The 25411-nt window shown below is 39.6% G+C and overlaps 2 protein-coding genes across 4 annotated transcripts in view; one reads left to right on the forward strand and one right to left on the reverse strand.

Moving 5' to 3' along the window:
• CDAN1 (codanin 1) overlaps positions 1 to 16010 on the forward strand; it is a 36847-nt gene extending 20837 nt beyond the window's left edge. Inside the window, exons 11-24 of the mRNA XM_017806376.1 lie at positions 550 to 719; positions 1406 to 1495; positions 2574 to 2628; positions 3655 to 3788; positions 4494 to 4597; positions 6092 to 6241; positions 6643 to 6706; positions 7188 to 7266; positions 8236 to 8393; positions 9742 to 9849; positions 10226 to 10289; positions 11461 to 11663; positions 12395 to 12502; positions 13266 to 16010. Of these exons, the coding sequence (XP_017661865.1) occupies positions 550 to 719; positions 1406 to 1495; positions 2574 to 2628; positions 3655 to 3788; positions 4494 to 4597; positions 6092 to 6241; positions 6643 to 6706; positions 7188 to 7266; positions 8236 to 8393; positions 9742 to 9849; positions 10226 to 10289; positions 11461 to 11663; positions 12395 to 12502; positions 13266 to 13391 (1613 nt within the window). The 3' untranslated portion in view covers positions 13392 to 16010. The remainder of the gene's footprint in view (positions 1 to 549; positions 720 to 1405; positions 1496 to 2573; positions 2629 to 3654; positions 3789 to 4493; positions 4598 to 6091; positions 6242 to 6642; positions 6707 to 7187; positions 7267 to 8235; positions 8394 to 9741; positions 9850 to 10225; positions 10290 to 11460; positions 11664 to 12394; positions 12503 to 13265) is intronic.
• Positions 16011 to 16165: 155 nt separating this feature from the next.
• Positions 16166 to 25411, reverse strand: part of STARD9 (StAR related lipid transfer domain containing 9) — a 101679-nt gene continuing 92433 nt past the window's right edge. For 2 of the 3 annotated variants that reach the window (XM_017808635.1, XM_017808624.1), the window contains 10 exons: positions 24583 to 24780; positions 23607 to 23790; positions 22907 to 23053; positions 22157 to 22262; positions 21401 to 21543; positions 21089 to 21153; positions 20801 to 21006; positions 20307 to 20386; positions 19709 to 19867; positions 16166 to 18806 (listed from right to left, as the gene is read on the reverse strand). In XM_017808635.1, the coding sequence (XP_017664124.1) occupies positions 18705 to 18806; positions 19709 to 19867; positions 20307 to 20386; positions 20801 to 21006; positions 21089 to 21153; positions 21401 to 21543; positions 22157 to 22262; positions 22907 to 23053; positions 23607 to 23790; positions 24583 to 24780 (1390 nt within the window). In that variant the 3' untranslated portion in view covers positions 16166 to 18704. Of the gene's footprint in view, positions 18807 to 19708; positions 19868 to 20306; positions 20387 to 20800; positions 21007 to 21088; positions 21154 to 21400; positions 21544 to 22156; positions 22263 to 22906; positions 23054 to 23606; positions 23791 to 24582; positions 24781 to 25411 lie in introns of those variants that run through there. The other variant, XR_001873803.1, reaches the window with a different exon arrangement.

Raw genomic sequence — 25411 nt, forward strand, 5'->3', positions numbered from 1 at the left:
TTTAAAGACTTTAATTTACTTAATGAAAAAAACACATAACACATATTTGAATCAAAGATTAATCCCTGAGCTTAGGATATGCTCCCTTTGCAGTTTCATGTAAGATAAGAAGTGCATGCTGGCACTAGTTTGAGATTCTTATAAAAAAAACCACTTTTTTTTTTTTTGGTGCAGATCATCAGCACTTCTTATCTTACATGAAACTGCAAAGGGAGCATATCCTAAGCTCAGGGATTAATCTTTGATTCAAATATGTGTTATGTGTTTTTTTCATTAAGTAAATTAAAGTCTTTAAATCCCCACTTGCTCATTCTACATCAGCGGCTGTGAATTTTAAACCTTGAATTTGATCCTTATACCTAGAAGATTTCCAATGCCTAAATAGTCTTCTAGCTTACTTTCCTATATAAATGAGGAAAATCTGAAGCACATTCTAGAGAATGGCTTTTCCAGTGTAAACTTAAGACAGCATGTTGTTCAGGTACATACAAAAAAAGTAGAGCTTGCTCTCCAGTCTTTTGGCAGACACTCAAGTAATAGTGTAATTAGAAAGTGAACGATTTGGGAATTTTTTCCTTAATGAAAATGGAGGTGCTGAAAACTCACACTTTCTCTTGCTGATTCTGCTGCATGGCAGGTTAATGGTCCTTTCTGAAGATAAGAAGATGAGTTTCCTGAACAAGCTGCTGATCCTTGCAGTTCTGGGTTGGCTCTTTCAGGTAGTCTCCTGTATGCACGCAGCTCTTCCCTGAAGAAAAAGCAAAAAACCACCAAGAAATATAGTATTGAAATAATTTAACCAATGCAAAATAGTAGTTTGTTGTTTTGTTGTGGGGTTTTATGTGGTTTAAAGAATAATTGTATCATAATGGAGAATTATTTTCCATTAGTGAAATTGTGTGAAGCAACATTTTTTTTTTCCAAAAGGAGTTCTAATTGCATCTGAAACACATTCTGTACTTATTAATCTGCATCCTTGTAAGCAAATTGACAGCTGCTTCCTGTTACAACTGGAAGTTCTTGTCACAAAGATGGAGTGCTAGCTGTCAGCTAGCTGTCAGCTTTGAATTATTAGGGAATTTTTTGTCTGATAAAGGGATGATGTGTGATGAACTTCTAAAATTCTTCTGTGCCTCCAGTTGGAAGCAAGGTAACTACCTAGCAGGAACGTATTGGAAATGTGAAACATGGTATTAGAGGGAGGGTAAGGAAGGTGGCTTATGTTATTGTGATCAAACCAAATATTTAATTTTATGGAAAGGTGCTTAGGGCAGAATGGATCTTTAGTACTAGTTGGGGTTTTTTTGCTGGTGGCAGGGTGGTGAGATTTCACTGTCCTCTTATCAGAAACAGTGTAAGTTACTGACTGTTGTTTGGGTTGTAACTGCTGGATTTTCTGTTTCAGGTTCCATCAGTCCCTGAAGAGTTGTTTTTTACCACTGACGACAGGCAGGAGAGATTTATGATGGATACTGTGACATCTGCTCAGGCTTTGGTGAGTTAGTGCAGTACCATGTCCTCTGAATCTGTGGATGAAGATGGACCTACCTGGTCCTCAGGAGTTTTAAGATCTTATCAGGAACTTGGCTTCAGGGCAGCTGCATTGAGAATATGTAGGACAATGGATGTGATGCCACAGTTTGTCCAAGTGTCTCAATTGCATTTCATCCTGGGTTGTGAACTCTGTGTTACAGCTCTAGGTTTTTTGTCAGGCAGGAGCCATCTCACCTGCTGCAATAGTTTGCAGAACAGGTGCCATGTTGTGCTGGAGGATCAGATGCTGTTTTCCTACTCACTGATTATTGCAGTACAAGGTGAGCTGATAAAACTGCAGCTCTTCCCAGAAATAAGTAATAGAAATTGTAAACAGAAGTAGTAAGATGGGACTGTATGAGCAAGGTTGGTGTCTTTGGGGTCACCTGTTTTCCAGTTACATGATAAAGGGTAGATGAACTGAAAATAGTATGAGCAAGCAGAAAAGCAAGTGAGTTTATAGGTGTGATGTTTCAGATAACTCCCAGACATGCAAAGGGGTACATAGTATTCCTTGAAAAGTGAGGAGTATATTTGCTAAGATACACTGCCTTTATGGGTGGGATCTGAAGTTCCTTTTCCTCCCAGGGCCCTGCCTGTGCTGTGTAATACTGGGCTGACATGACTCCACAGTGTGGTGTTCCAGTGAGTCTGGGGGAAGGAATTTGTGCAGAGTAATGCATAGCAGATGGGCCTCATATATTCTTCTCCATGGATAGATTTCTGCCTTATGAGTAGCAGCTGTGGCAACAGTCCTGGTTCCCTTCTTTAAACAGCTTTCAGCTCTGCTTCCACAGTGATCAGGAGTAAAGGCTGAGCTACACTAATAAAATGTAGAGCAGGTCATTCTGTGTTACAGGGTTTGACTGAATACTTGGGCTGCAGACTTCATCATTTTACTATGTATTTGGAATCCAGTTATTGTTTTCATGGAAAGACAGCCCTGAAACCTTCCTGTGACCATATGTATGGGATTTCTGACTTGAAGACTGTTTCTTTCCTGCAGTATCCTTTCAGCATTTCCTTCTTTTTCTCACCAGGACTCTGTACCCTTGGTGGATCAGCAGTTACTTTATACCTGCTGTCCCTATCTTGGTGAGTATTTTTTTTAATTTTGCTATATAAATAAAATATATTAGTACTTTTTTAAAATTTATTTAGTTGTTTGTATTTGTCCTTTGGTACTGTAAGTCCTTGGATCATCTTTCTTACCCCTCCTCATAACTTCAGGTCTCAGTTGTGTATGAGTCAACCTTGATAAAAAGCTCTATTGCAGCTCTCATGGAGCTGTAAATACTATCTGGTGAAGCTGGGGGAGGGAGGCTACATTTTGAAACAGGATAAGTGATGTACAGGGCTTGAATACAGAGGAACAAGGGAAACCATCCTTAAAAAGCTGGAAAAGAAACATTATAAGGAGTAAGTAAGTATACAGCTTTTCCATCCTAGGTATAGGGAGAGGTGTTTGTACTGCAAGGAATGTTTTGGTCCTTGAGCATATTTCTGCTTCCAGGCAGAGGGGAAGAATCCTTTTGTGCCCTTGTGTTTTGTCAGGTTGTTGTTTGAGGGAGTTTTTTCCTGGGATTGTCTGCCATTGGTAAAATTCCTCTCTGTTAGATAATAGAGCACCATATGGTGATATGGTGCTCTGTTTCTTGGGACTTAGTAGGAAAACTATGTTAAACCTGCATCACAAAATCTTCTAGGAGTTGAACGTGTCATCAAGCTTTTCCTCTGGTATTTTCTCCTGCCCCTTTTGGAATTTTGTGTAACTCTGCTTGCCTTGTTGTCCTTGTAGACTTTACAGTTCTTATTTGCCACATTAAAAAGCAATATATAAAAATGACTGCTCCCTGATCCTTCTGAACAAGTTCAGTGTGCTATGGACCCTTTTTTGGAAGCTGCCTCTTTTCTGTTCAGAGCCTTGCCTGCCTTGCTATGCCGTGCCAGTTAAATGTGTGGGATACTCCTCGGCTTTTCTAAAGCTTCCGCTTTTGTAGAAGTAATCTGCTCTAGGAACAGAACTGGCAAAGTGAAACTCTCTCTCTTGAGTTTTGATTTAATTTTTTTTTCCCCTTGCTTTTGGCAATGATGACTGGTTTTGCATGTTTTCCTGTACAGGTGAGCTGCGTAAACTACTTGCCTCTTTTGTGGCTGGTAGTGGAGCAAAAAATGGTGGCTTTATAAGAAAAATCACTCCCACAGCTGCAGAGTCTTTAGCACCCAAGGCTTCTGTCACGCAGCAGAAACTGCAGGTAATAAAATTAGGGAGTCAGAAGGGGAAATGGGGCAGGAGAAATTGATTGTACGCAGTATTATCCTAATGCCAGGGAAAGAAGAGAATGGGCCTGGGCAGCAGGGAACATTGTGCTTAACAGTCAGGTATCCTCTCTCCCTGTTTTTCTGTTACAGTTGTGTGGCTGGGATACCATGTGGGTGTTGAAATCCAGATAACTTCAGTAAACGTTCTTGCAATTGGAACAACTAGTCTGTTTATCTCTCTCCCTCTTCTTTAATATAAAATGTTGGTATGTTTCTCATACGTTGTTTTGGTTAGATTGTAGCCATGCTTTCCGCTTAAAGAACAACCTGTGTAGGAGCTTACAGGATTACCAACCTGTATTTAGAAGACAGGATCCTTTCTTTCCAAAACAAGCCCTATGTGGTGACTCATTATTAGTAGGTGCTGTCAGAACACTCCCATTCTTCCCTTTCCAGAGCATGTGCTTTTGTAGTTTCAGAAACCCTGATAACGAACTTGGATTAAATGGCTAAAAGGGAATAGGGAGTAACTAATTTACAGGGATGATGAATGCTGCAGTAGCAGAAAGTTCTAGTGTAGGCAAATTGCGTACCTTTTAGCACATTTCCAGATGGTAGTTCTGTCCATTCATCTGTGTTGATGAGAGAAGGGTCTGGGTGGAGTGCTCTGATCAACTGTAGCACTTTCTCTTGAACAGGTGGAGTTGGAACAGGCCTTCTTCCACAACCAGCCTTCTTCCCTACGGAGAACAGTTGAATTTGTGGCAGAGAGGGTGGGATCCAACTGTGTTAAGCACATTAAGTAAGTGCTGGTAATCTGTTCTGTGACTTAAGAAGTGACTTTACATTATAATGAGACAAAGAGTTGGTCCTTTGAACTTGTGTGTATGGGGGAAAGAAGGCTTCCCTCAGAGTATGCTGCATAGCAGACCACTAAGGCTACGTGAAACTATGACCAGAAATGTCTTATTGCCATCACAGAGAGGAATTTTTGAAGAGATGCAGAGACGAGGTGTGTAAGGAGGTATAACACTTGGTTGTGAACGTAATGCAGCATTTTGAGACTTTATATCCCTTTCAGAACATTCTTGCTAATGATAGAAAAATCTCATATCAGAAGTGACCTCTGGAGGTCATTGCAACCAAGCTCCTGCTCAAAGAAGGGCCAGCTTTCAGATTAGATCAGGTTTATTGACACCTTTTCCAATTGGAAAAGTTTCCACCTTTTAAGGATGGGGATTCAGCCAACCTCTTAGTACCATCCAGTGCTTAACTTTCCCAGGATTTGTGAAAAATGTTTCCTTATATCCTATTAGAATATCCCTTGTTCCAGCTTGTGCATATGGCCAGTCAACCTTTAGCTGTGCTCTTCCTGGAAGAGTCTTATTCTGTCTTCTCTGTAACCTTTTCTTCTCCCTTCACCTTTTTCTTTTCTCCGGGCTAAGTGGAACTGACTACTCCAGTCTCCTTGGGGGCCACATGCTCCAGCATCCCAATTATCTTAACGTTTTTTTTCTTTTCTCTGGCACTTTCTCAAATTGTCCATGGCTTTCTTGTCCTGGGGTCCCAAAGCTGGACACACTACTCCAGATGCAGCCTCATGGCAGTGAGGGAAGCAGTAACTTCCCTTGACTTGCTGGCTGCACTGTTGCGATTGTCAGCCCAGTATAATGTTGGCCTTCTTTGGATGCTGCCAACTCACTTCGTCTAATGGGAACCCCAGATCCTTTCTGCAGAGCTGCTCCGTAGCCAGGAGACCCCAGCCTGTACAGTGCACAGTCGCCACCTCATTGTCTGCCCATTTCTCCACCTTTTCACAGTCCTTCTGTGTGGCAGCCCTGCTCTCCAGCATGTCACTCATGAGCTTGCTCGGGGTTTTGCACTGTTCTATTGTCCAACTTGCTGAGGACATTAAATGATATCAGCCCATAAGGAATGCTGGTTGTACTGGGCTGCTGTTGACATCTTTGAACTTCTGAGCACTATCCATTGAGCATACAAGGGCATTGCTACCAGAAAGTATACCTGTAACCAAATATATTTCTACTAAAATCTTAAGGCTTTTGACTCGAGTCTTAGTACTATTTTGATATCTTCATTGCCGCTTTCTTCCTTGCGTACAGAGCAAGGAGATGGTACAGTACTAAATACAGCAATTGATTCTTTTTCAGCAGAGTTGTTTATTGCACTTGAGATGAGTATCCCCTTAAACTGAGGAGAACAGCTGGATACACTTAGTGTGCGCTTTTTCTTGTACTGATTTCAGTCTGTCTGATTGTTCTTGGTTTTTTTACAGGGCAACACTGGTAGCAGAGTTGGTTCAAAGGGCTGAAGCCATGTTGCAAGATAAAGTGAAGGAGGATGCTGCTAGTCATGACAAACTTCTTGAAGAGGTGTGCACTCATCTTTGTGAGGAAGGGGCCGAGGCACTCATCAAAGGCAGAGAGTAAGGAGGAAAACTTATTTAAACTTCTGCCTTCCCATCTCTTCTTACTGAAGAATCCATAAGCCTAATTTAGCTTGGCCTGTCATGCTCAGGTTCTGGTAATTATAAACTATGACCTCTGCTCTTCTTAGAGTGACTGCTGTGCCTCCAGCCAGTTAATACTGTATCTGTGGGAAGGAAAAGGTGCTGTGTGTTCCTCTGCATCCAGCTCCACACAGACATCCACTGCAGCTATTGTATTTCCCCTGTTTGGAAAACCGATATTGCAGTTTGGTGGCTTGTAATTACCCTTTCCTTGTCTGCTTCTTTTGGTCTGATTTATTGCATTGCCATGTAATGAACCTCTGAGTGTTGTCCAAGAATTTTGACTAATCCTGTGCCATGCTTTCTTTTTTTTGTAGATTTTGCAAAAAGAAAGGTCCTGAGGCAGTAAGGGTGTTGTTGCCAGAAGAGACATCTGCAGCAGTATGTATATTCATTAAAATTTATTAAAGGCCCTGACTTTAAGTCTGGATTATTACCATTTTTCCATTGCTGTGTATCTTATCCCTTAATAGCTCAGGTCAAGGGAAGCTATTAATGCCCTCATGGGAGGACGGATAGCTAAGGAGAGTCACTTCTACCAGGCTGCCTTGCATATTCTGAGTAAAGTGATACTCTAGTTCATAGGTAACAGTTGAGACTGGAATGTTATATAAATTGCATTCATCTTGCAAGGATAATGCTTTTGTTTTAGCATCAACTTCTACAAGAGTTGAGGTTTGGAAAATCAAAATGGGTCAGTCATATTGCTCAAACTAGCAGTTACCACAGATGTGGTGGTGCTCTGTTTATTTGTTGCATGCCAAAATTAAGCTTTTTTTCCTCTAGACTTCATTCTGACTCTTCACTGACTGTAGTGCTGTGGCTAGTAGTAAATCTCCTATCACTTGTTCTCCCTGTAAAGGTTTTAAGTAGTGCAGAAAACATTGCGGTGGAACTGGCTACTGAAAAAGCCTGTGGCTGGCTCTCTGCCAACATTGCAGGTGAGTCCTTTTACTTTGAACTGGGGCTTCTAACCTGTGCATTGTAATTTTTTTTTTTCCTGAGGTCAAGGAACAGTTACTGTTGTAAAGTACTTGGTCATACTAATTTTTCTTTTAGTGGGAAGTGTGCAGTTGCCCTGTCCCTCCTTGTTTAGGAATAAGAAGAATGATTTGTAGCTCTAAGACCCATGGAAGTGATTTTTAGTTACAGAGTCTCATAGGATGGAGAGGGGGAATTCTAAGGAAAGCTCCTTCTGGAAATGTCATCTATTTTAAAGTTGTCTTAGCACTTCCATGTATGCTAGACAACTGCTCTCTCAAGCCACCTTATGGTTTACATGTATAGAGAGCTGAAATCTTCTGTAAAACAAACACTTCTTGGACTGGGTGTCTTTTCTGCAGGCTGAAGGTAAGTGTGGTGTTTTTACTCTGTAATACTGCTCTGGCAACTCTTCAGAATCTCTGAAAACCGATTTTTTTCAAGAGGTTATGCAAGAGTCTGGTGAGGAATATTCAAGCACCGTTTGCAGCCACAGGAGTTTAGTGTTTTGGATGTTGATCAAAACTTATTTTGGTAGAAGACGTACGGCTTTCATGGGCACAGTGGCTGAACTGGTATGGTCATGCTGAATCAGCTTTCTACTTTGGCATTGCCTCCTGGCTTAGCTGCTGTGTTTTTTAAACAGACTGAAATATTTTGATGGAAAATGAGATGAGTTGCCAGTGGTACCTGGCAGTAATGTGTGGCTGCCTTCTAAAGCTGTGGGTTAATGCACCCTCTGCACATGTGCCTCTGCCCATTAAGTATAGTGGGAGGTCAGAGTGAGAAGGGTTTGAAAGTGTAAACTGTCTTTTTTCCTTATTCGCCATGGCCCTCGGTGTGAGAGGTTAATAGTGTTTGGAAACAATTCTGTGTTTCATTGGAGAGAAAAACTGAAGTAGACAGGACTTGTTCCCTGTTCTCTGTAGCACTCATCAAAAGAGAAGTGAAGGCAACCTTCAACAGAATGCTTAAAGTCCCAGGATTTCCCTTGCCCAGTGATGATACTCTGGAGTTGAGAAGGGACTGCCCTTCAGGCTGTCAGCACTGTGCTCCATTTCCCTCTCAAGTCATCAATGAGATTAAGGTATGTAGCATTCACTTCCTGGCTCACCTAACTCCCTTTCTGTTTTTCACATTCGTGGTTTTTTGGTTCATTGCTTATGGAATTTTTATGGTTTGTTTTTGTTGTTGTTTTGTGGGGTTTTGTTCGAGTTTTTTTTAAGAGAATGTTTTGGTTCTAAGGAACTGACTGTGGGGAGTGTTTAGGAAGCACAATGGAAAGTTCTCAGGTATTTTTTAACCACCTGCTTGCTGTCTGATCATAGTTCCCTGTTAGGAGTACTGTCTTAAATACAGGATTTCTGGTAGCATTGGCAGTGTGGCCTTCTTGATATATTTAGCATGGAAACTGCAGTATGGTGAGTGTTGTGTACAGTTGTATGCTGAAGAGTCAGCATATCAAAATAGTTACTTTTTTGTGGACCTACTCTTTTTATGGATAGTCTCCTGGACCCTGCTTAGAGTAAGTATTTCCTGTTGGTCCTTTCAAGTCTGTAGAACTTGGTAGACTATCCCATATTATACACCAGGAATTCTTTATTGAATTAAGTGTCTGATGAATCTGTACAGATCTATTGAAAGGTTTTTGCCAGTCTGCAAATTCATTAGTCTGTACCTTCATTCAGTTATAATGAGGGGGAATCAGAATATCTTTGAAAGAGGGTGATGATGTGGACCTTATTTTAGCCTTAGATCCAAGCAATTTTATATTCAAGCTGGTTTAAATTACATTTTGGTTATTTCTCCCACTCTTTTAACTAGTCACTGTTCTTGTTAAAATCTTACAATCATATAACCTATGTAAACCATGAGGAAAGGAAGAATTCTGAACACTTCACTTTTTTACCTTTACATGTTCTGCCTCTTTTTTTTTTTTGCAGCCGTTTGTCTTTTTGAGCAGTAATGTTGGATATCATTGTCTTTGCTTTCCCAGCAATTGAGTGGGAACAAGTTCACATCCTTTAAAGCTTTCTTGCCTGTGCTAAAATAAAAACAGAAGGATAAATTGTGTTGACACTGAAGCTTCCCTGAGAATATAAGAGGGCTCTGGGTTTCCCAACACTTCTACCCTGAACTTGCTTGCTGCACTGTCAGATTTATCTAGAGCTTTCAGAGCTAGTATTTTTAAGGAAGATGAACTCATTGCCATCGCTGAATTTGACTTCATAACTAGTGAGAACTGTCATAGAAAATCATACCTTGGTAAGGTTTTGAAAAATTCAGCTTTAATCTGTCTTTTTAAATGTATGTACTAGCTTTATTTTAATGAAAATCCAAGGGCTACTTATGAAGTGGTCTGTCATAGGTCCAAAGATTTGTTTGTGGAAGAGAAGGATACTAATATGTGAGTTGCTGCTGTCTTTTTCATCAAGGATGTGCTCTGTGTTGCTGTGGGCCCACGGGATGAGGGTGAAGTGATTGACTATGTCTGGTTGGAGTGCTTGCTAGGAAGATTGAGTCAGACACTTCAATGCAGAAAGGTAAAAAATGTATAAAAGCAACAAAAAAATTCTTTGAGACTTTGAGCTGTCTCAATACCTGTAAACTTGTTAGTTTGCCTTGCCTCACAGCTGAGCTCAGTTGAGTGTTTTTTGTTTGAGCTCAAATGTGGCAATGTTGCACTGCATTTTTTTATACTATGCAGATCTGCTTGTTACTTCAATTTGCCTTTGTGGATCCCCTTTTCATATATGATCTTTTCTTGTTTTTCAGTCCTTAATGGTCTCCTGATTACAGCTCTGTGCTTCTTGCTGTAAATTGCCTGTTCTGCTTAGTTATTTTTATCCCTTGTGAAGCCTGTTTTATCCAGTTTGTAGTATGGGGAGAAAGATACAATTTTTTTTTTGTATTTTCCAGTTCATGTGTCCCACATCAGAACAGCAGCTGGCAAAGTGCTCTGTTGAGTTGGCTTCTTTGCTGGGTAAGTCAGTCATGGTAAGCTATTTAAGACTGAAATCTGTTATTAAAATTCCCTTAAATCCTTGAGATCAGAGACTGAAGCATTTAGAGCTCGTGGATGTTTGATTCACTTTGGTGTCATTGAGTCTGCAGATTTTTTTCTGTTGATTTGGGTAGTTGCTTTTATTCCCTTCTACGTTCTGTGGAATGTACATTCGGAATTGTACAGTGACTAATCATCCTTCAGACCTTGTTCACATCTCCATTGTTTTTTATTTATTGATACATTCATTTGAATATGGGATATGTTTTCCAGTATTTCTGCTTCTGAAAAATTGTGGGTGACTTTGGGTTTTTTTCATGAAGTAAGGGCCTTTTCCATTAAATTATGTTTTTATGGCTTTTTTTCTTTTTTTTAAAGAATGGAAATAACTTGTTTCCTGTGTATTGTGACTTCTGTGAGCATTTTCAGTTTGTTTTTTTTCTCTTGCTCTAATGTGTAAATATAATGTTTTTCTCAGCAGTAGCTTGTGATCTGAATGTAGGTGTTTTTTAATGGGCAACCTTCTCATTTCCTGGGTTTAGAACCTGCTTAAGAAGTTTTATACATGATTCATTTTTTCAGAAGGCAGTTCACATCTAATTGTGAAATTTATTCTGGAGGGCAGCAGTCTAAATCTGCCCCATTCCACTGGACTGAGGAAGATCTCATATCTTGCATCTGTCTATGTGTAGCTGCAGTTAAACACTGTTCAGCTTTAATTTCTCTTGTATGAAGTTATGTAACTCTGCCTATAGTCTAAACTGTGGACAATTATTCAATCTGTTTATAGATTTAAATGTTGTTTTACTGTATTACTGTTCTCTCCTTGGGAGTTACACCTAGGTTCTCTTCAATTAAATATGAGACTGACCTTTATATAGTCAGTTGTCTTTCAAGACTTGAGGCTATATGCCAACCAGATGGGGGCTATATGCCAACCAAATGGTATTCTTTGACTGAGGAGTATAAATCTCTTCCTATGTAATACTTGTCTGTATAGTTTCAAAGCTCATAATTTTGCATATTTCTAAACTCCAGTCCTCTTAGATTCACTGGTTTGTACTCACTAAGTGTGCTGTCGTACCAAGATGATGACTATAAAAGGAAACAATGTAGCTGTAGAAGTTCATTTTTCATCCTTTTCTCGCAGTTTCAGATCGTGTTCCTCTGAGTCTTGAAGTCAAATCCCCAAAGAAGAGCCCCGAGAGACTGCGTGTAAAGAATGATCCCACCTATGGCCTTCTAAAACTGCTGCTCTCTGTCTGGAAGGAGGACTTTGGGACACCTGTTCCTGTGCAGCTGATCTTCAGCAAGAAGAACGTTAGTTACCTTGCAGAAGTTAAGCTGCGAGAGGTAAAGCTTGTTCCAATCTGTGGAGCTGCCAGTTGTCCGCTCTGGTCAGATACTCTGTGTGAGTTCTGCCTGCCCACAGTGTTCACTGATGGCTTGTGTGAACGAGGCCAGTGGGGCTTGTTCTGCTCTTACCTGGTGCTGTTTCTGCAGGGGTAGTGAAGAGAGGACCACGTGCTACTTGTCAGGGTTTGATACTTGTCTGGGGGGCTCTCGGGAAGGTACAGTGTCATTTAGGAACAAATGGCAAAATGCTCCATTTGGCCTGGAATGTGGTGAGGGCTGGGCACACATGACTCTGTAATTGGTTGCATTCTTATGTTTTGTATCAGCTTTTCATTTTTGCCTGCATATTGGTGCTATAAGCACCCCAGCTATGAAGCTGAAAATCACCCTATTTAGTTGCAAGCTAAAACCAGCTTATTTCAGAATGAGGAAATAATTTTTCAAGCTGTTCTTGAACAGGCAGGAATTAAATACTTGGTGTGTTGGTAAACTGAGAGTTGGAAATTATGAGACTCTGTGGTAGGACACAATGTATGAAGTAGAAGAATTTTGTTCACTCAGTTTGGATGTTGCTCTTGTCCTCATTGTCACACCCAGATAAATAATGTGTTTGCTTCTTTTTGCCATGTTCTGATCCCAAAGAAAAATGTGAATTCTGTATGGATAAAGAAACAAACACAAAATCCATTTCTTTTTGAGTTTTTGATATCTTTTTTTCTCTTCTGCAGTGGGATTTGTTCCTTTTCTTGCTTCATGGTCTTGTAGAACATGAACTAATGAGAACTAGTGAAATAGAGAGTTGCCTGCATAGCCTTGAAGAGCTCCCTTGGCCCTCAGTAAGTAATTAGATGTGTGTGAAAAATAAGTGAAATAAAAGTAAAGCTATATAAACAGCCAATTCTTGTATTTCTATTTCATATAGGTAAGGCCTCTAACCTTCCTGTCTGTCATTCCTGCTTAATGCAGCCCAAGGACTGGCTTCTAGCAAGCTTATTACTGTTGCTATTGTTTGGCTGAAAGCTGTACTTGTGTGAATCCAACATTGCCCATGCAGCGAAAATGTTTCCAAGAAAACTGTAAACCAGTTTTGAAACCAGCTGGCCCAGTTTCCAGCTCTCAGTTCTAGCCTGAATGTGCTTGCTGCATTCCAGTTGAGAATGATGTGTTGGGAAGGGTTTTAACTGACCCAAAGTGCACTTTAAAACCCTGTGACTCTTACCACTAGAGTGTGAGAGGAGTCAGACTGTTCTAGAGGAGTCACACTATTCTGGCCACAGTCAAAATTTAGGGAACCACCCGAATGCCTTGCTAAAAATGGCAGTATTTCATGGCTGGTGAGCACTTGCATGTTGGAGATGTTGAACCATTTAAACTGTGGCAGTGATCTTTTCTGATAAGGTGTGGGTGTTAGGTGGGAGACTGAACATGCAGACCTACAGGCATTCATCTTTGCAGTCAGTTCTGTAGCTCATCTAGGGTCATCACTGGAAAACCATCAATGTGTTAAACCTTCTAAAGTTCTTTACTAGAAAAATTAAGTAAGTCTCCTTGTTGACTTCTGTTAGTAAGGGTTCTCTGGTTTGTGTCTGTTTGTTACAGGATTTCTTAAAAGACCTGAAAATGCTGTCCAGAGTGTTTGTATCAGAACATCATACAAAGGAGCTCAGGACTAACCCTTGTGAGCTGACCAGACGATCTCTAGGTACTGTGACCGCACAAAGTTAGCAGAGGTGGACTGTAATTACTAATGAAGACGCAAATGGGATTTTTAGCATTTCTGAATGGATTTGGAGCTCTTTGTTGGGAGCATACTGCAGATAAGGGGTCACTTTGTGCAAAACCTGCACTGTTCGTGGACATTTGCTGTGGTGACTATGCTGAAGGATTTATATCAGCAAATGGATCTCCAAGTCAAAAGTCCTTTAAGCACCTTGATTATGGCTCAGAGCAGCTGTTCTTTAGACTTACAGGCACTTTTTTTTATTTGTGCAGCAACAGGCTGTGACCAAACCCAGGAATCAATTCAAGTGGACAAGTGTCTTTGTGATCAGAGAGACGGTTCCTTGGTGTCTGTCTCTTCTCTTAACTCAATGTGATTTCTCATGCTGTCTTGTAAGAAAGCCTCTACTGTCAGGGGAAGGACAACGTGAACCTATATGATACAGAGATGTGCCTATATTTATTTTTCATTGTAAACTCAGTGTTGAAGGTTTGATTTTAATTTTTTAAGACTCATTTTAAAAGTTAAATCATATTAAATACACCAGATCATCAATGGCATTATTCTTAAAGGATGTAGATGCTAAAGTGGTTTTCCATCTCTTGTTGGAAACAGAACTTGTAATTTCCCAGGGGTTTTAATAGAAATAAGGGAGAAAATATCTGTTTATATTTTTTACTGAAGACAGTATTTTTAAGACACTTTTATAGTATGTGAACATAAATGGCATCTGGCTGCTATCCACTGGTTTTTGTAATTCTTCTTGCCTTGATTTTGGGTTTTTTCGGTCAGGAGGTGCTGCAGCAAGAAAACTACAGCCTGGAAGAGCAGACAAAGTAGTGAAAAAGCACTGTGATGCTCGCTGGAGAGCAGATTTTGAAAGGAGTCCTTTTCTTGGAGGACAATGGTATTTTTCTGCCCTTACAGGCAGATTGTCACCAAGGATATGATCTCCCCAAGTATTTCCTTAAACTGGGGTTTGTGGCAGGGACTGCTGCTGACTAGCTCATTAGCTGTCTCATGGGATCTCCTGCCCGCTGCCTGGTAGCAGTGAGGACATTACTTCCTTTTGTCTAGGAGTGCCCTATTAGTGTAGGTTTTTTCAGAAAGCAAGTTCTGTGTTAAAGAACAACATCCAGACAAAGTAAAGACCAGGATTTTTTAGCTTGCTATTTAACTAACCTCTTCCTTGTATAAGGTGAGAAAAGGGAACATCTTGGAGTCCGTGATTTAAGAAAAACCACAGACAGGATTCATTAGGCAGAAGTGTAGCTTCTGTTAAAATATATCTTATGCAGAGAGAGAAACCGTAGAGGCACATCAATGTCTGAACTGTACTGAGACTTGTCTTGTTTACTAAGCCCTGTGTTGAAAGATTTGGCGTGTTCCATCTGCATTGCTCATTTTAGGGGTTTTCTGATGTGAATGAAGGAGAGTCCCTAAAAGTAGGCCATGCTGCATATACAGCAAGACATGGGAATACAAATTGAAGCAGCAAGTACACCATATCATGCCATACCTGCATCCTGAGGCTATTATGTTTTGTTTTGCTGCAGATCTCATTTGAAATTGCTGTTTGTCATAATAAACATTATTAAATGTCTTGTCTCATGTTCAAGCTGCCAATATATAACCTCTTCGTACTAGGGTGAAGAACAAAACAGGTACCTTGCCACAAAGAATGGGGCAGAGAAAGTACAGTAACACCTGCTATCCAGCCTGCTGCTGCTTTGCTTCTACGGAAATAGAACTTTGTTATAAAAGGGGGGGGAGGCGGGGCAGTGGGACAAAAAAAAAAGGAGCTCTTGGCTCTGGCATGGATTTTATTTGGGTATTGTAAAACTTTGTGTAGATACCATTGCTACAGCCATTTTCATGAACTCAACATACCTACATTATCCTTCTCTAATACAACGTTTGGAAGATTTATTTGAAAGGTGGCCAAGCCTCAGAAGCAGTTTACAACATCCAAAGAACACAATTGTGCCCTATGGACCAGGAGACAGTCAGTTGTCCAGTGGGACCCAGGTAAGAAACACCTCTGTTTCTGCATTCTTATGACTTAATGCAGTTACTGTAGTTCTTGGGAACCCCATGGTACCCAGCCACGTTTGCTCTGTAAATCCAGACACCTGACTTTGTAACCAAACCTTAGGAGCAACTGTATAGCATTTGATTTTCTGCCTGTGGACACTCAGCAGTGGGACTGTGCTCATGAGGATGCACAACTCTGCAGTCCCACTGGGCTGGTGGACTCCTCTCAGTGCCAGTGCCTCAGGCATTGCACCTCTTCCCTGTGCTCTGCTCTAACTGTAGTGCCAGTGGTGCTGCAAGCAGGAGAGCAGTAGGGAGAAGAGAGCTCACAGAAAGCTAGGTCTGAGTCTGTGGCCTTTCTTCTGCCAGTCTTCCCTACTGCAAACTCACAATTCTCAAAAGAAAATTAGGAAAAACTGTTATATTAACTTTCTTCTGAATGTGCAGGTCAGGGGAGTTGTGTAACAGGACTCAGGAAGAAGCTCCAGCCAATGTCATTTTTTTAAATACAAAAATAAAACCAAACCAACCCTTTGCTGGGACAAGACATATGTCACAGAACCCAAATTTAAGCAGTGACTGGCTTATTAACTCTTGTGCTACAAGTTCATATTTGATGTGCATTCCTTAGCAGTCAAGTGGGAGACACACAGCTGTTATCACAAGCTTGCCCTTGTGTTATCCATCTATGGAACTATATTGGATGGAAAAATAGCTGGAGCAAAATAAGGTGGGGGACGTTTTCTTGTGTAGAAAATACCATTTATTGTGGATATGAAAATAGTAACCTTGATTTAAGAGCAGAGATGCAACCCTAGGTGGTTCAATACAATTGGTTTGATCATCTGCTGCTCAGCAGGAACTTACAGGAAGTTGGGTTTTGCCTGTTGTAGATTAACAAATCCAATATCTGCTGGGTTTTTGTTTCTTCCTTCCAAACAAACCAATGCCATACATTAGCAAGTACCATAAAATATTGTATTTGCAAAAGAAAACATTTATATAAATAGGCTTTTTAGTATTAATTGAAGAGTGTATTAAAAAAAATTACATTAATTCAATACCAATAAAAATAAAACTTAGCTTTGATAGCATATAAAAACGGCTCAAACCAAGCATATATAAATAACTTAATTTGTAAACGTAGGAAAAAAGTATATATAAAAATAAACATCTGATGCACTGTACAATAAGACACTATCCTTCATAGGCACTGGCATCGTTGAACAACAGGAGTCCCCCTGGATGTTTTTCCTACAAAAACTGCTTTATCACTAGTGCCGTGTCCGAAATAAAAGGGAAAAAAAGCAAAGCACTGAGCAAATATTTAGTGGAAATTTGTGAAAGCAGCACCGGGAACAGACCCAATATGCTGTGCTGCTGTTTCTCCTCGTTTTTATTAGGGTTTTAATGTAGCGCCTTGTTCGCTCTTCCTTCTGGGTTTCCACCAAAGGAAATCTGTCATTTCTCTCACAGCAGAAAACTTCTTCCTCGAGGGATTATGGAAAAAAATGCATGATGCTGCAAGTGAGCCATGCTGTGACTCAGTTTGGCAGGCTTTTAGGAAGAGGCTGAGCCTCACAAAAAAAAGAACAGTAATATATTGGTGTTAAGATTGTAACCACAACTATCAAAAGATAAAGCATATTTCTAAGTGAAAAGTTTTGTTATACTACCTGGTCTAGTTTAGGGGGGAAGCCTTAGGCTGGCATGTATCAAAATTGCTCTTAAGTATCAATTTAAAATAGCTATTGTCTTTTCATTTAAAACTTAATATATTAGTAACAGGAAGTAACATAGAAGCTGCGAGCCAAAATTACACCTGTGCAAAGATATAGTAAAAGTAAATCTTGGCTCTTGAACTCAAAGGTAGGAAGTGCAGCTAGCTTCACCATATGCTGGGAAAACGGACCTTTTACTGAAAGTAACTGTTAAAGTAGCAGGCACTGACTCCAGTAAGGTGGATGCTTGAACACACATTTCTCACTTGACAAATTTAAAGTGCAAGAGCTTCTTGAATAATGTGGGCTTTTTTGAGCTAATGAAAGCATAACATAGCAGCTTTTATTGCTTAGGTATATCTAAAGTGATTCTGTACTGTTGTGCTGAAGAATGAAATGAAGTTATTTGGATATTTGAATTGGTTGTGGTTTTGTTTAAATTAAGGAATATGTGAACCAACTAGGAAGTATGTTGAACAAACATGTAAAGCCTGACAGCAGGCTTGTTGGACTAAGTTAAGTTCAAGAGAAATCCCATGAGGTAATTGAATGGGAAGGGTCTATACTTGCTGCAGTGGATCAGCTGGTCATGCTATGAACAAAGAAGTGTGATAAGACTATGACCAGGTGATATTTTAAGCTCTTAATGCATTTGCATAAACGTGTAGAAGGGCTAATAGAAAAAGCCATTGTGGAAAAATGTTGGAGCTACTCTTACTTGCAGGATTTAAATTCTAGAAACAAGCTGATTACTGAGTATTACCCTAGTCATTACAAAGTGTCACTGTTTGGAACTGTCTGTTTGGTTTCTTTATTTCAAAGCACCTGATTCTGCAGTGCAGTAAAACTGTCCTGAGGTGTGTTGGTTTCCACTGATGCTGCATAGTGTAGTGGGCAATCTGAAACACCTTACACTGGCTGCAAGCAGACAGCCAATTACATGAGAAAAATCTATCCAGGATGTTGGATGACTCATGGATATTGTGCTGCTTTAACTTCTCAAGGGGAAGACAGGATAGGCAGCTAGCTAAGATAAATGATTTAGCTACACAGTTAGGAATTCTGCATTTGATACTTATCTCAACATTAGAAAGTAGCTTTGCAGCTCTGCAGCTCTGCTCAAGAGCTTGTAAAAGGTCTCAAGCCATACATGTACTGCTTCCAGCCTAATCTTACTGAAGGAAAGAAGCTTGATCACTGCTTGCAAACAGAAATTAAATAATACACTCTAAGACGCTGGCTATTGTAAAGCAAAGTCTCTTTCTCTGCTCTTTTTAAAGACAGCACACCTTTCTGCTGTTCCATGGAGGTTTCCCACTGCTGTCTCTAGGAGGATAGGTTCCTAACTAAACTTGCTGCATTTCTTCTAAGCAGTGTTGGCTAAAACAAATGATCCTTTTCTCTGACTATATTTCTGTATAGTCCAGCATTAGCAGTAAGGCTCCTGAAGTGAGGCTTGGTGGTGGCTGCCTTAGGAGCCAGCATTTTCCATTACCTTTACTGACATTTATTTCTCCTTGTGAAATGTCAGCAGCTGTGAAGTGTCTGTGTTTGTACCAAACACTAACTAGCAAGCAGATGTGCCAGTCGAGCAATCACCAGGGGCTGCCGCTTTGCAATGGAATTCAGGAGCCTTGCAGGGATAGCTGGGGCCCCAAGATCCACCTGCAGGAATTAGAGGAGAGGCTGCATGTTAAGGTTTGTACCTGTTTTTCAACAGAACACTTCTCCAGCCTGGAACAGCTCTGATGTATCAAGTATACGTTAAGCACAACAGTATTTTACAGCCAAATGCTGTCATTACTGTGTGGTTTGTATCTTTTCCTTCCCAATACTCCATAGACTTTCAAAGCTTTGCTATTTGATGTTACTTCTAGCAGGTATGACCCACATTGCTTTTGAATTTGAGCTTGGATTAAATATTACTAGTTTGAGACACGTCATTTATCTCTACATAAGCACTTAAATAAATTTAACACATTATGGCATTTTCTTCTGGACACTTTTAAATACTAAGTTCTACTGTCTCAAAGAGAGCCTACTTTTCAGATGAGTCTGTAAGAAATGGATGGTGGGATTTTTTAATTCTTAACTGGAATACTAATATTTACTTCTCTTTGTGTCTATTAACTGTAAAGAATTAATGACTTAGGCTAGAAAAATTTAACGAGTATTTTCAGACATTTTTTAACATAGTATAACCCAAGGCAGACTTCCTGTGTCCACAGTAAGACAAAAACGCAAACAATGGCTTGCCATGTGAGAACAAAACATACACTAAAACTGCTAATAAACCTTTACAGAAGAGCTGGGTATCCAAACAAGCAGCTTTAGATGCTGTAAAAACTCAGGAATGTGTGCTTAATTGCAATCCTAGTAAGATTGTCTAGCAGGCACTGCTATGCATCATGCCAGATTACAGTGTGAAGTAGAGGTAATTTTTATGGTCACTTCATAAAGTTCATGGAGCATAGCATAAGGACTGTGGTTTTTGTTACCAGCTCTTAAGTGTTCTGCTATGTAACAGGCTTTTTGCATTCACAGTTGGACGTACAGCAAAATCTTACCTGTGCCATGTAAATAACTCTGGTGATGTCTCTTCCATTCACTATGTCAGGTTCCAGTATCCAAGCACTTGGCAAAATCTCTCCCCTCACTGCTTCTTTACAAGGATGAGGCATGGATGCATCATAAACAGACTGAATAGCCAGGACAGACAAGTTCTCCTACATGTGACAAGATATAAAGGTGACAACTTGAAAAATTTCTTATGCATATAGTAGTATATTTGTGCAAATAGTAATATCTTTGTTTGCCATAAGGCATATTTATCATATTACTTACTTAAAAAGAGCTCTTTTAATGAGAAATATTATTTCTCATGTGATATATTAAATGTGTTTTTGTCAAAATCTTGCATGTTTCTAACCAGAATAGACTGTGTGACACTTATGTCAAAGCCTGATGGGCTTTGATTGTCAACTGTCATTCACAAGACCGTTTTATACATAATTCACTTGTGTGATATTGGCATGGCTTTTCTTTTTGTTACACTGGCACTTCTGGAAATAGGAAGATGAACTTTACTTCTTTCTCTCCTTTGTCCTTGAACAAGGATATCAGAACAACTACTCCTCTATGCTTCAGAGAGAATGTTCACTTTACCTCTTTGGCTTCTACAGTAATGCAGCAGAAATCCCGGGGTTGCTTTAGGTAACATAGGGAGGTATCGGTCACTAAATATACTGGGGAAAGAAAACACCCAAAACAACAAAAAAGGGGAATTAGACTGACAACTTTAACTTGTCACAATTTTCCCCTACCCCTTAAATGAAGATGCATATTTTATTTTGACTTGTTGCCTGGAAGCAGAGCTCTAGTTAATATGCTGTAATATGTCATTAAAATGCTTTTCCAAGCCACTTCAGGTTTATCTTTACTTTCAGTACTTTAGTTGTACTTCTCAGCAAGATGTGTTAATTAATCCTTATTTTGGAAAAGTCTTGCAAAGCTGAAGTTCCCGTATTTCCTAATTAAAATGTTTATTTGGACCTGAATAAATGAAACAAGATGCCTCTAAATTTCTTCCTGGCTGACAACCTGAGCTGAGAAAGTCCATCTTAATGATAAGGTGGTCAGTCGTTTGTGTGGATACTCACCCAGGTGAATGTGGCTGGTTACCTTCTTGTGTATTCGAGCTGTATTGATAGATCTGTCATACAGATGCCTTTTGCAAGGATCTCTCACTAGTCCCCACACATAGGAAAGAGGTCTTTCTATCACTCCTGCTCCCAGAAACCCGTGCCTTGTTGCTGAAGGGAAGACTTTGTAGTACACCTGCACCTCTTTTTCTGTACATTGGTATCTGTCAAAGACAAAAGTATTTGCACACAAGGGCCAGGTATAGAGAAAGGCCTACCCATTATAAAGACGTGCCATAAACTTACTTCCACCCAGCTGCTGCTTGGCATGTGTAGAGGTTCCTCAGATTATGAGAGCATGCTGCCATTACCTTAGAAAACAATGACAAATGACACCAGCTTCACTCAAACATTCCAGCTAACATGCGACAATCTGCACCCCATGGCTGCAGCCTGGCTCACTTTTCCCCATGCTTTAAAATTGTTCAGTGTGTGCCTCTCTGTATCTGACAAATAGATAACTATTGGCAATGTAGAACAAGACTTTTCCCACCCATTTTTGCTACAACTTCCACAAGGAGATGCAGAAATAAGTGAAAACTCTGCTTATTTACTTACCTCAGTGGTAGCATTAGCCAAGATATGTTTGGATAAATCTTGGTATCCTTTTGTTGAGGAGGAGTTGACAGAAATAGTTAATCCATGAGTGAACCTACAGCTGGTGCTACTAGAAGGAAGAGGTGGCTGAATTCTGGTGGTTTCTGCAGGAAACAAAAAAGCCGTAAGGGAATAAAAAAAAAATTAAAAGGAAACCCACCACTATTTTGAATTGTACGGACTTCAGTCCTCCATTGGAGCCCCCAGTCCATCTGATCTTAATGAGGTTCTGGTAACATCCCTTGTCTAGACAATCTGTGTACTGGCAATTACACCAAGTTACATCTTGCATTACTCAAGTTTTAACAATTTTTACCACATATAAGAAAATAAAGTAACCTAAGGAAGAATAGGCAACTTAAGTCTTGAGGCTAAAAATAAGAACTTGCATGTACAATTCTATAGTCATTGCAGCTTTAGCCCCCCTGTGCTTCCTTCCTTCATTCACAGCATTATCCTCATATTGTCTCAGAACGCTGTACTTTGATGTAACAACATCAAAAGACCAATTTTAGAGGGAACAAATCACCATTTACTTCTTCAATAAATTCTAAGCAAGCTCTGGCTACTGGTTGATGGTATTTTTCTGAAGTTGTGTAATGGTACGGACATCCTCAAAATATCTAGGGTCAAATCAGATTTTGATTTGCATAAATGACAAATGTCATTAGGCTTTGGGATACAACTCAGACATAAGCAGATGTATGATATACTTACCAAATGTTGAATCCTTCTGAAGTTGCTCTAACATGTAAAGCTGACTGTTTCTAACAGCTGAACGACCTCGTGTGTCTCTTGAAACCAATGTATTTCCAGAAGAAACCTGATTTAAGAAAGAAAGTGCAGAAGTGGGAGCTTTTGGAGTGAACAGAGAAAAATAAATTGTGTTACATAAACAGTGGAATATTAGTAGCAAATCTGCCTTACAAGGTGGGAAGCTTCTCTTTATCATAAGGTAACGCCTTTGCCTTTCCTCTGGTTATGAAATGATACCTTGACTCAGGAAATTTAGCAAACAAAATGCAAGGAGCTAGCACAGATGCATACTTCAAAAGTAGCTTCAGGAAAGTCCATGTTAACACACAGAAACTCTTAAGTCAATGCATGTATCATTGAGGGAGGCACACTGAGAATATCAGATTCTATTAGGTTTAACACAAGAAAAGGCTTGTTGTTTCTAAAATATTTGACAGAGGGTGGCATTACTGACAATAATGACTATTTGATTTTTATCTATGTGTTACAAAAAAAACCCGCAGAAAAATAAAAGTGTCAGTGTCCTTTGCAATAAATGGTAATGCTCCCTGCACCCCATGTCACTCATCTGTGTACTCATGATGCAAACTTGTCCTGCTCAGTAGCTGTGACAGAGTACAAATCATCTCGAAAAAGCTCTCTGTTCCTGCATTATGTCTCTATTGTTGAAGCATCTGGAGAAATCTATCTCACAGACCAGAGGTTTCTCACCTGCCCTTCCTGGCTGCTGAAGTTACTTGCAGTATATGTAGCAGTATTACTGCTATTGTAACCAGATGTTGGGCCAGAGGAGAGGCTGAGGCTGGAGTCTGTACATAAAGTGCTTGTACTTGCAAGAGTCTTCAGCCTCACTTCTTCCTGTAATAGGTATCACAGTATTACAAACAAATCCACACAAAACTTTCTGTCCACAGCAGCTAGTCAAATCAGTGATAACAGCCTGAAAGATGAAAGAGGAGTGACCTAAAGAAGTCCAGTTTCTTTCAAGGAATGTTGACAAAAACAGTTGCCCTACAGAAAGTATTAAATAAGCAGGCTTGTTTGAAAGACTAGGATTATATGAGCCATAGAGTGAATCACACCTTTCAAAACTTGGCAGTCTGGGAAGGTGCAGCTTTTGCTGCTGTTATTCTTCACATACAAGAGTCCAGGCTATTAAACCAATGCTAGGATGCTTCTAAGGGGAAAAAGCTTTTTTTTTTTAAGATCTCTTTTCAGTCCCAGCTTTTGCTCTTTGTTTACTTCTCAATCCCCTGACTTAACTTGCTGGTCAAATGTAGTTGTTAAAGACTGAAGATTTTACCTTACCAATGCAACTACTCAATGCTAGCCCAGAAGACCAAATAAAAATGACATAAAAAGAAAATACTGAGAACTTCAAGATTATTTATGCTTTTGATATAATGTTCACCTTCTGTAACTGAGAAAATATTTGTTCCCTTATACGTCTTTTTTCTTGCTCTGCTCTCTCGCGAAGTTTGTCCCTTGCTCGTGCAATTTCAGTTTTAGTTTCTTCTCGTGCCCTCTGGTAGTCTCGGAGCAACAGTTCAATGTCTGAAGGATGCTGAATGCTTCTTCTTTTTGGTTCTTGAACTCTGTAAAAATAGGCAAGTAAGGGAAAACATACGTAATTACAGGAAATTTTGTCACCCCTACAAAATACCATGAGAAAACCATATTTCACCATGGAACAGGAAAGTTTGCCAGAAAAGCAAGTGAAACCCACCACGTGGGCCTCCAAAAAGTTTCTCTTTGCTTACTAAAGGCTGAGTGGACATTAGCCTTGGAAAACTACTCAGACTGCAAGTCCAGTTTACCACTGAGATTATTGCAGTGATTTCAGTGGTTTCTAAGTCAGGTCTTCATATGATCTAAGGTCAGGGCTTTGGCATATCACATGTGGATTATTATTTTGGAAAAATAACTATCTCCTGACCACAAAGGAAGCAAAAGTTTTTAGGGGATATGGTGGGGAATGAGAAACTGAAATTCTAAATGGTGAAGTGTTGCAGAACTTTTCTGAACTGAAATGAAACTGAATTCTATGTGGCTTTTAAGTTAGTGAAGTAGTAAGAAGACAGATTAGTCTCTAATCAGTCCAGACTGAATACTTGGCTATCCGCATCATACACATATAATAAATTAGACACTTGTTATGGACACTTGTTACTTAAATAAAACTAGACACAAGATTTTAATTAATTTTTTTTTTTTTAATCAGGTACATGTTTTTCCTGAAAACACTTTCTATCCCAAAGGTTAATGTGTTCATATTGAGAAGAATTCTGCCATGGAAGTCTTGGATGTCAGTAACAACCATTAATGTGCACCCATTGTGAACACTGCTAATGAACATTAGGCCAAAAGAGAGGTTTCTAATGCCCTACCTGGTATTTTCCACCACATCTCTTCTCAGCTGTTGCAGATATTCTCGGCGTCTGCTAGGGAGATCTAGATCCCTCTGACTTGGATCTAGAGTCTGAAACAGACTCAAATGCTTTTGAGGACTCAGACTTCGGCTTCTTTGGTATCTTTGCAGCCTTTTTTCTCTTTCCTTCCTCAAAGATTCAATAGCTCTCATGTGTCTGTTAGGGAAACGTGATTACAGTGACAAAATGCACCCTGCAAAGTTACATTTTCTGATTTTTTAAAGCACTTAAATATTAGGTAGCTTTGTAATGTAAAAATTTATAAAAATCTAATACCATCTAATACTCCTTTGTCCACATGCTGACAAATGATGCAGAAATTCTAAAACTGCTTTTCTAACAGCAGAAAATGCACGAGAGGGTCTTGGTTACTGTTGGTAATGGCTGAGAGACAAATTGAGGATGGAGATTAATGTGGAAGCTGGTAATTTTTTTGTTGCAACCATTTCCTAAACTGAATTCTGCAATCAATCGCAAGAATCAAGGATCTCGATTTAAATGATTTATTTTGCATATTTATGGGGGTTTAAAATTTATCCGGTTTATTCATACTGCAGCATTTATTCACAGAAGAATGAATGAGATATCCCCATAAATAGGATGTATCAATTATTTTACATTGGAATAAATCAATGAAATATATTCCCATGATCACCAGGTATACATGAAAACGCTCACAGCTACTAGAAATTTTAAGAGTGGAGTGGCACGAGTTTCGAATTACACCTAATCTTATGCTTTTCCCTGTTTTCTTGAAGTAACCCCAAAATTTTGTCTTAAATGCATT

Source organism: Lepidothrix coronata, unplaced genomic scaffold, assembly GCF_001604755.1.
Source record: "Lepidothrix coronata isolate B3197 unplaced genomic scaffold, Lepidothrix_coronata-1.0 Scaffold1, whole genome shotgun sequence".
NCBI lineage: Eukaryota > Metazoa > Chordata > Aves > Passeriformes > Pipridae > Lepidothrix > Lepidothrix coronata.